The sequence below is a fragment of the Actinia tenebrosa genome, unplaced genomic scaffold (genome assembly GCF_029948245.1).
Source record: "Actinia tenebrosa isolate PJP-AT-01 unplaced genomic scaffold, QUT_ActTen_1.0 PGA_scaffold9__36_contigs__length_13948895, whole genome shotgun sequence".
Lineage (NCBI taxonomy): Eukaryota > Metazoa > Cnidaria > Anthozoa > Actiniaria > Actiniidae > Actinia > Actinia tenebrosa.
The window spans coordinates 9,251,981-9,262,128 of NW_028292586.1; the positions used below are offsets into that span (position 1 = coordinate 9,251,981).

Genomic DNA, 10,148 nt, shown 5'->3' on the forward strand with positions numbered 1-10,148 from the left:
CTTGAAAACGTTTTTTGCTACTGTTTGGAATTGAATTTATATTAAAGACGTTTCTGTCGACACTGCAACCTAATGATAAATTTGATATGATTTGAAATGTAAGCAGCTATATTTTCATGATAATTTTAATACTTCAAGAGAGAAGTACTTTTTATTCATTTTTTTATTATTTTACTTTATCATAACCTAAAGTTAAGGATTTTAAATCGAAATTTATAAGTAATCATCACAATTAACCTTAGATATTCTGAGAAGTAATACATTTTCTTGATATTTTGTTATTGCATCATTGTTAAAAATAGTGACAATAACATGATTTATTACATAATTAACAAGACAGAATTAAAAAAAAGTAGGGAAAAAAAAAAAAAAAAAAGAATGTTGCAAAGAAAGTGAGTAATAAGGTCGCACGCATGTGTAATCAATAAATAAGAAAAGTAAAAAGAAAAACGAAGTAAGAAAAAAAGAAGGGAAAAAAAAAAAAAAAAAAAAAAAAGAAAAAAAAGAAAATAGAAAAGATAATAATAATTACGATTACCGAGATTATTGTTTCCCTGGAGCCTTGACTCGAAATGTTTTGTGTTTGACCATTCTACTAGAACATCAAAAGTTGGTTATTTCTGTTTTCAGTTTAAAAAACAACCCGACCAAACACAACCTCCTTTGCCTTTCAAAACGAACCCGGTATATTGAAGATAATGAAGTGCCTTTTACTTTAACGGGAAAACTTGTAATATGTTATAACCTAAGGACATTTTCGAGTATAATCAGAGATTCTTGAATGTGAAATGTTAACATTTCCATGACAATAGCATCCAAGTGTACGTCATACTTGAAGTATAAAGAGTCTCCTTCACTCCGATGAAGTGATGTAAAGTGCATCAGACGAGTGGTCATGTCCGCGCAGTTTCTTTTCAAACGAAATGCGGCTTCGATGATTTAAGGTTATAGAATGTTTAAGATGCTCCTGTATAATGTACTGCTTATATCGGGGGCTTTAATGATCAAAATTGCAGCTTATGATGACAAAAAGCTGAACTGTTCTATCAGCCATTCCATTGGAACTTTAATCACAAAACCAGATATAACACTAAAACGACACCAAAGGGAGATTTTACGCTATCAAAGTTTTGCCCAGTGCAGTCTAAGATGTCTACAAAAAGACTGGTGCATATCGATCAATTTTGAAGCAACTGAAAGCAAGGGGCTTTGTGAGTTGAATGACTATGGAGTCGAAAGTGAGTTTTATGTATCGGAGAACAAAGAGGAATTCGAGGTTCACAAAGGATTTGTGTACAGTCAGTTGAGACCGCCACAGGTAAGCTCTCTGTTGTATGGCAAATTTGATACACTATTCTCTCTGTGTTTTACATTTTTGCTGTTGCTTTTTAAAAATAATACTTTCAGCTTTGGCTGCTAAATCACAGCGTGGGACAATCATAAACGGTACCCCAAATTCCATATTCCATAGGTAAAAGTCCAAAGATCTAATTGGAGTTGAATGGAGAATACAGATAAAAATCCCTCGAATACGGGAGAGGATTAACAAGCAACGTTACTCACATACGACGCCGAGTGCGGGAATTAAACCCGGCTTGCATTGGTGATAGGCGGCGCATTAGCATAGCACAACATATTTTCTCCCGACGAATTTTTTATCTAGTTTTTGCTTGCTTTTATTTTTTACTTTTTGATAGTCCCGTTAATTATATTTATGTAGCAAAGGAATTACAACATTTTTGTATTAAGAATCCTTTTCGTTGTAATTATTGTATCTTCAATATATATAATTGTTTAAGCTTTTTTTTACTATATATATATATATATATATATCAAAACTGAAAAGCTTAAAAAATTCAAAATAGATCAAATGCTCCTAAAGTAAATCTATATTGTCGTAGTTTATTTTACCTTTCAATTGTTGATGATTGTTTATTTAGCATAACGGCCCGTTTGCCCGATCAAGCACATTCCCCATTGCAAGTATTTTATCTCATCTTAACAAGATTTTTCTGATTATTTCGTGTTACTAAAGTCTAGTAGCAGTCCTGATATAAAATAATTTCCCAAAGATTTTTACAATTTCTGCAGCCTCGAAAGTATTTTATCTGATGTTTACGAGACTATTCAAAACAATTTTTAACATTTTGATAACTAGGCTAAAAATTGACAATTGATAAATCATTTTTTATAGTTTGGTTGTCATAACAACCCATGTAGTAACGGTGGAACGTGTATCGTTGACTGCAAGGATTCGCAAAAAACACATTGTATTTGTCCAAAAGGGTTTATTGGAGGTCGTTGTAATGGTGAGTAGATTCATAAACCATTCTTTATGTAATGAATCATGAATTATTATTCATGCCAAATTTGTCATGAAAAAAGGGACAGGAGATAGTAGACAAGTACCATTCAATACTGGACACTAATAAAATGAATAACAATTTTGAAGGGAAAAAAATGAGAGAAGAGAAAAAGAAAATTGCAATAGTACAAAACGAAAACTAAAAATCTATACACATGTGTTTATTTAGTTCAGTTTCGCATTTTAATATATATATTTTGATATATTTTTAAAGAAATCAACGAATGTGTGAGCAACCCTTGTCAGAATGAAGGCACTTGTAATGACAAGGACAATGGATATACGTGCACCTGCGCCGCTGGCTTTAATGGAACACACTGCGAACATGGTGGGTGGTTAATACTCGTTAAGTTGGAATGAAAATGCAAAATCCTTGGGGACATTTTGAATGTAGCCGAATGCAGTCTTTAAATAGCGTTTTTCATGATTGCTTAAAATAGATATCGCAATGCCTTGTGGGATCTATATGCATTGGCAAAGGCATGGTTACTTGTACTTTTTTTAATGAAAATTGTAAATGACAAAACAATAGAAAAGTGTTGCGGCATATTTGCGTTGGGCTTGGCTTCAATCCCATGATGCGCAATCGTGAGGTCATCCTTGAAAAAGCTGTTTTCAGTTTATATGCTAATTAGTTGCAACCACTGGTGCCGAGTTTATCATGACATTATACATCCACTAGGGGTTGGTTGGGGATTGGAGACTGATACACGTACACGCTGACTGTACACAAGTACAATAAACGAGAATTATTTCAAAATTGCGGGAGGCGGAGTGCAGCATGAAAACAGTATGCAGTCATAAAGCGCTTGATGATTGGCAGAACACGAGAAAAGTGTTAGAAAAAGAACGACGCGTAACGGAGTGCCTTTTATCTCTTCCCATCTGTTCTTCCAATCCTCAAGTGCCTTACTTCACACAGCACAGGAAGCAAGTTTTTTATTGCTTTTTATAAAACACTAAGTAGAGTATCCATTATTTTGTATACGATTTAAGAAATAAAAAGCGCGCGCGCCTGATGTGTGCTCTCACAAATAAAGTCCTCCCATCCAATCAGAACGCGAAATTCATAACAGATGTTTTATAACTGTAAACACAAAACACGAACTTTAACTGACTAAACCTTTTTTATTTAGTTCTAAATACAGTGCGATATACGATTTTAACGTTTTTGACAACGATAATGATAAATCAAACCTGCATGAGCAAATATGGGAATACAGTAAAAACCCGGTTTAGATTACAGTGTTACCTGTAGTAGTCTCCCTCGCATCCGTTTTTGGTGTCGGTCGTCAAGCAACGCTCCCTCCCCACAAACGGCTGCTTACATTCGAACTACATTCCTTTCTCATTGTTTGGCCAATCACAAGACGGGTTACATATTTTGAGAACCGTTCGCGGACTTTTGATCTAACCAATCACCGTGCAGCTTTTATTTCGCATTCTCAACTCGTTCATAGAAGAAGTGTACATGTGGCCTCGTGTCTTCAAAGTTCGGTATTCGATTCCTGATCTAAATGCGCATCAGAAGTCGGCTATCAAAACTTTAGTCGAAGAGAAAAAAGATATTTTTGTCAATCTTCCAACAGGGTTTGGCAAATCTCTAATTTACCAAGCTCTGCCTCTCATATTTGACTACAAATATACACTAGAGTCTGGTCACATCGTTGGTTGTTGTGTCTCCTTTAATTGAGACCTTTACGTCCGACGACGAGTACGAAAACGGGTCCGAGTTAAAGCTTTTAAAGATTGGCACTATCTCTTTGTAGTCTTGATCGTGTATAAAATAGATTGAAACTTTAGATTGTAAAAAAATCGGAAATCGACTACGATATCGATCTAGCGTTACTCGTACTCGTACTCGTCGACGTATCTAAAGGTCGCTAATACGTCTAATGGATGACCAAGTCTCAAAGTTACGTAGTTTAGGAGTTAGTGCTGTGAAGATATGCTCACTAGAAGAGGAAGAACGGTGTGAAGTCGAAAGCGGCGAATATTCCGCACCGATTGCTTTCGAGGATGTTCTTCGGCAGCTCGATTGAAACTCACCATGTTTATACTTTCGGACACTGTGATTGGCTCAATAGGAAACAATACGCTCGAACTCATTGCTACGATCCAAACAATGAGAAAGGAATGTAGTTCAAATGCAAGCAGCCGTTTGTGGGGAGGGAGCGTTGCGTGACGACCGACACTAAAAAGCAGACTCCATGTCTGACCTGACAATATTTATTTTTCTACTGTTTTGATACAGTTATTATAGCAGTCAAGATTTTTCAAAATAACATTTTTGAACTTACACATTGATATCACCTACATGTATTGGTAGTCTATATAGTATACTGTATATATTTTAGAAACATTTATTTTAAGAACACCTTAAGAACATGCACCTTCAGGCTGATTTTTCAGTAAACACCCGTTAAATAAGAACGAAATCAACCTCAACTCCAAAAATGCGGGTTTTTACTGTAGCAGTAGCAAATTAGAAAAAAAAAAAAAAAAAAAAAGTAAAAGAAAAAGAAAGCACAGCAACCCTCGTAACCCTCGAATACGTTTTGAATTATTAACTAGGTTGGTACTTCATGTAAGTCCCATGAAATGGCACTATTATTCGATTGTCAATTATTGATTATTAATTATAACGTCCTGAAACCTGAAACCCTATCCCAAACCCTAACCCAAACCCCAACCCTAACTCAAACCTACCCTCAGACTTTATTACAGAATAGTGCCATTTCATGTAATCTTACAGGAAATATTAATGATTAACAGTGTTAATCTGTTGCATTATTTGAAGATATCGACGAGTGCTTGAGTAGCCCTTGTCGTAACAATGGTACGTGTATTGATAAAGTCAATAACTATTCCTGCACATGCACAGAAGGTTTCCAGGGACAAAACTGCCAATTCGGTAAGTATAACTTAACATTTTGCGAAATGGAATGTCCCATGCCATAAAATAATTCATTTTTTACGCATTGTACTCACTAACTGAGTTCTTATTAATCGAGAACCTACAGATAATATTCTAGCTATCAGCATGCGCCAGCGATTTTTCAGCGGTCAATAGTTATCTGAGACAGTTCAGTTTGCAAAAACGAGCCTGCATACGTCAGCGGATAGCGGTTATCTGTATTACTTCATTCTTATTGGACAAGAGGAGAACAATTAAATCCCGAATTGTACTCTGTAGAGTCCCAATTATATCCCTCAATTTTGTTTAGAGTATTATAAACAAAAATTCGCACAATGTTCTCGTACAAATCCAAATTTATGGATACTCGTGATGTTTTGAAAATTCTCAAATTGGACTCGCCTAAAATGCTCGTCCAATTTGGAAAAAAATGAAAACATCACTCGTACCTATAAGTTCCGAATGGTATGCGAAATCATGCGATTTCCTATATGCATTATTTTGAAACTGTCTTTTAAAATAAAGTTTATTATAAAGTTTCTATCTTTGTATTATCAGTCACTTTATTTGAAAAACGTAATATAAAACAATTATTGGATGAGGTTTTGATGATGTCCGGAATTATCAATGTCTCGGCAAATGCTATTGACCTCAGCCATAACACTTGCCTCCCAATTGATAAATCCGGATATCATCAAAACCTCATCCAAAAAATATTTATTGTTGTCTAGCTACGGATTCTGCCGATACAACGAACACTCTCATTGCTTGATAGAGGACAACATAAAACTAACAAAATTTTAATATATCCCGACCGGGAAATAAGTACTTATTTCTCAGTCGGGTTACAAGTTGCACGTGAAAAGAGCTGGCGCCGTGATATTTTGCACGAATCGCAAACAAAAACGTTTGCTGGCATATTCAGGCCGAATGAAGCCTAAAGAAAGATTTTTCCAGTCCTTCTACAGAAGAAATACAGATATTCATTGAGAAAAAGAATTCGGAAAAACGGAAAAAGGCGATTAAAAATGCTGTTGCTACTTTCCTTACTTTTTGGGAGTGAAATACAAGACTGTACATAGTTGTATTTGTAAAATCGGCCTCTCTCTCTCCCCACTCTCGGTAGAAAATGTTTATGAGAGCATTACCAATTCAAAATATTGACTTGATGCTTTGATATAATAAACCTATTAATAGATAACGAGTTGACATGTTTTTTGATTGTTTCTGTTTTCTCCCATAACAGAGCGTTCGTTTTGATTCAGCCTGATTTTTGCTTGATTTGTTTCAGATGCGTGTGATGTTATGCCGTGTAAAAATGGAGCTACTTGCAGTCTCTCAGGAAATAGCTTCTACTGCACATGCGACGCTGGATTCAAAGGAATAACTTGTGATGTGGTCGACAGTAAGTTACAATTTACCCTATATTTTATTGTCTTATTGAATAGGTATACAAATTTTAGGCAACGTATGGTTATAAAATAAATGGAACAAAAAGATAAATATCATTGCTCAGGTGATCATAAAAAATGGCGCGCCCTACTGCAGATTATCTCTCAATAATCACCTACATGGCACAGTTGTACAAAGGGTGAATAGCGCTATCCAACTGACAAATCCATATCCATTGAATATGTCGTGGCTGTTGTCCAATAGATTTATCCACCGGATAAGATTTATCCGTCGGATAGCGCTATCCACCCTTCATACAACCGGGCCCAGGTGAATATAGGATTGAGCGCGCGCCGTTTGTTAATGCATTCGCTTCAATCTCCTACCCAGAGCCTGCATTTCTTCGGGCCTAAGGCAAAGAACAACGGCTCTTTACCAGCTTTTGATATCCCCGGCCTCAAAACATATCCTGTTATTTAATTTTTTCTAAAATAGTACTAAAATTAGCTTTTTTTTGTTTTTTCTTTTATTCTTTAAGGCGTCGAATGTGCTACCTACACCAACATAACGAACTCGACTCGTAACGTTAAGTACGGAAAGGTGAATAGGCAATGTGACAGCACCTCTTTCGTAGGTTGGTATCGATTGACAGGTGGCGCCGGCGTTGCTATGCCAACAAAATGTGTACCCGAATACCACTGTAACACTGACGCTACTGGCTGGCTGAAAGATCCACATCCTACCATACAAGAAGGAATTGTAACAAGAAGAGTATGTTTTAGTTTTTCCGGCAACTGCTGTAGATGGAATTTTGATATTCGTGTGCGAAACTGTGCAGCCTATTTTATTTACGAGTTTGTAATGCTTAAGATTTGTTATCTTCGTTACTGCGGCCAAAGCTAAAAGGCTTGTTTAAGGAGGCTGGAAAGTGCTTTTTGCCTTCACATACAATCACAATTATGAACTAAAAAAATTAATACGGCTATAATATGACAGCAAGTAAACCTGGAAAGCCAAAGAACATAAACCAAAGATCACAATAAACATGTAAAAATGACGTAAGACGTTGCTATGACTACATCAGAACCCTTCTTATGCCATCAAAAATGTTCATTTAAAAAATCATAATTCAGGAACCAAATGGTGAATTTTTTAAGAACCAGAATATTTAAACTTTGTATCATGATCTTTTTTTTTTTTTCACGAAAAAAGAAAAAAAATTCTGTAAGTGGGAATTCGTTAAAAAAATTGTTCAAATTTGTTTGGAATAGTTTCCTCGTCCTCTTACAGAATTTTTTAAATTTTTCCTTAAGTTTTCGAAAATATAAACCAAAGCCATATGCAAAATTTGAAGAAATTTCACCGTACAGTTTTTGATTATTTTTTTAAGTTTGAATATTAAAATTTTTGAGGAAAAAATTTCCTTTTGCAAGTTCTACGTGATTGGATCTAGATCGCGCGCGCGCTCAAGAAAAACCGTTTCGAGCCTTCTTAATATAATTTCGGTCAATCTGAAAGTCAATCTTTTATTCTTTTCTGTATAAGTGAAATATTGCATAGCTAAAGAGAAAATTTAATGAGATACTTGAATCTATTAAGATTGAGGTCATTAGAATAATGAACAAACAAACAAACAAACATCTTTATTTGGCACTCCTTGGATTGATATATAATAAAATTTATAAAATAATAATGTATAAATAGATGAGCACCAGCCATTTAGAAATAGCAGAGCTAGTCGAGCATAATGGCTAGGTCAAACGGAAAATTATAGAAGGAAATGTATAGAGAAATATATATATAATTGCAACAACAGAATATATGGATTTGACAAGACAGGCTGCCAGGGGGAAAGACATACACACACACACACACGAAAAGGATGGAGTGACAAAAACACACACACAAGGGAGAGAACTATTTTAAAAAAATTATAAAAGAGAGAAAGTTGATTCAATCCAATATGTGAAAAACGATAACTGATTATTATATTTTGTCCAAAAGTGACTTACGTGGAAGCTTCTTGAAACGGGACCGGGACTTTGATTTATGAACATCCTGGATGGAATTCCAAATTTTAACGTCTAAAAAGCGAATGTTAAATTTGCCATAATTAGTTCTTATCTTTGGCAAATAGTATGATTTTTTGCTGGCAAGTCTAGTGTTATAACCATGCAATCTGTTGATAGATACAAAAAAATCATTCAAAGCTGATGGCAAGCTACCTGAATGAAAACCATAGATAAACAATGCTTTGTTTAAAAAGATTAAGTTAGGAAATTCTCAATTTATAGAATAAAGGACCAGAGTGAGCTGTAAAATCAGAAAAGGTCATAAGCCTATTTGCTTTTTTTTTTGAATAACTAGAAGTGGTCACAAAGTAGTTGTGTAGGTGTTCCCCCAAGTTACAAGTGAGTAAGATAGGAAAGGGTATACTAATGTATAATACAACATTGTAAGAATTGATATATTTACATAATGCCTAATTTGTGAGAGAATACCTACACATCGTTTAATTCTTTTAGAAATATGAAGAATTTCATATTTCCAATTTAAATGGGAGTCAATATAAATACCTAAATATTCAATCTACATTTCCTTCTTATCATTTTATTGTTAATATATAATCTAATTGCATAACTAGTAGCTTTTTGAGGTGGGTGAAAAGTAATAAAATTGGTTTTGTTTATATTAAGTGAAAGCTTGCTAGCAATAAGCCAGTTTGACACGTGACTAAGGTTTTCACTGATACAAGATTTTAGGGCAAATAGGCTGCTGTCAGAGTAAAACAAATTGGTATCGTCAGCAAAGATATGGAAATCTAATATATTACTACATCTATAAAAATCATTAATGTAAATAAGAAACACGCCAACTCCAAATTCTTGTGCTACGTGAGAGCCAACTGTTGCGTGTTCCATGCACTAAACATGCAATGCTCAATATTTTCATGGGATCTGAATCTCAAATCGTGCGAAAACGTTTAGGTTTACGTCTAGTCAGCTGAGTTTTATAATGGTATTAAATCGAAAATGAACAATGCTTGTAAATATTGCGAGGCAGTAGTTTTAATGAATTAACCATGATCTGATTCTACATTCGAACTGACCGAAACAACTGAACAAAACCCGCGTATAAGAACCTGGGTTTTAAGAACCTGTTAGGCTAAAATTCTCACTTTAAGCCCCCTCCACGTAAGAACCTATTAAGGCTACAATTTTAAGAAAGGTTCTTATTAGTGGAGTTGCTGTAAAAGTGTATAGGTAGAAACTGCTATATGTTTGTTTGAGCGTGTGTTTTGTATAGGACATACTGCTCTGTACTAGGCTACGGCCTGAGTGTGCTTGGAATCACAACGCCTTCTGAGTATTTTTCAAGATGGCCGATCTCTTGTTTCCAGGCCCTCACAGTATTCAAACGAGCGTTAAAATCCCCGCTCCATTCCCCGCTGAGAAAACCATTTGTTAAATCCCC

General features: G+C 35.1%; 2 protein-coding genes across 2 annotated transcripts; both read left to right on the forward strand.

Moving 5' to 3' along the window:
- The first annotated feature begins 895 nt into the window (after positions 1 to 895).
- LOC116308095 (uncharacterized) lies at positions 896 to 7,731 on the forward strand. Its single transcript, XM_031718463.2, has 6 exons — positions 896 to 1,318; positions 2,195 to 2,309; positions 2,580 to 2,693; positions 5,166 to 5,279; positions 6,574 to 6,687; positions 7,213 to 7,731. The coding sequence occupies exons 1-6, from the start codon at positions 953 to 955 to the stop codon at positions 7,575 to 7,577; spliced, it is 1,188 nt and encodes a 395-aa protein (XP_031574323.2). The 5' UTR covers positions 896 to 952; the 3' UTR covers positions 7,578 to 7,731.
- LOC148904739 (putative ATP-dependent DNA helicase Q1) lies at positions 3,837 to 4,480 on the forward strand. The gene is made up of 2 exons (XM_089024933.1): positions 3,837 to 4,031; positions 4,243 to 4,480. The coding sequence occupies exons 1-2, from the start codon at positions 3,837 to 3,839 to the stop codon at positions 4,405 to 4,407; spliced, it is 360 nt and encodes a 119-aa protein (XP_088881059.1). The 3' UTR covers positions 4,408 to 4,480.
- Positions 7,732 to 10,148: the final 2,417 nt, after the last annotated feature.

Bases quoted from the DNA above. Each gene is read 5' to 3' on its own strand.
- LOC116308095 (XM_031718463.2), top strand. From the start codon at position 953: ATGTTTAAGATGCTCCTGTATAATGTACTGCTTATATCGGGGGCTTTA. The intron at 2,310-2,579 runs GTGAGTAGATTC...ATATTTTTAAAG, and splicing joins TATTGGAGGTCGTTGTAATG to AAATCAACGAATGTGTGAGC. The intron at 6,688-7,212 runs GTAAGTTACAAT...TTATTCTTTAAG, and splicing joins AACTTGTGATGTGGTCGACA to GCGTCGAATGTGCTACCTAC.
- LOC148904739 (XM_089024933.1), top strand. From the start codon at position 3,837: ATGTGGCCTCGTGTCTTCAAAGTTCGGTATTCGATTCCTGATCTAAAT. The intron at 4,032-4,242 runs GTTGGTTGTTGT...CGACGTATCTAA, and splicing joins CACTAGAGTCTGGTCACATC to AGGTCGCTAATACGTCTAAT.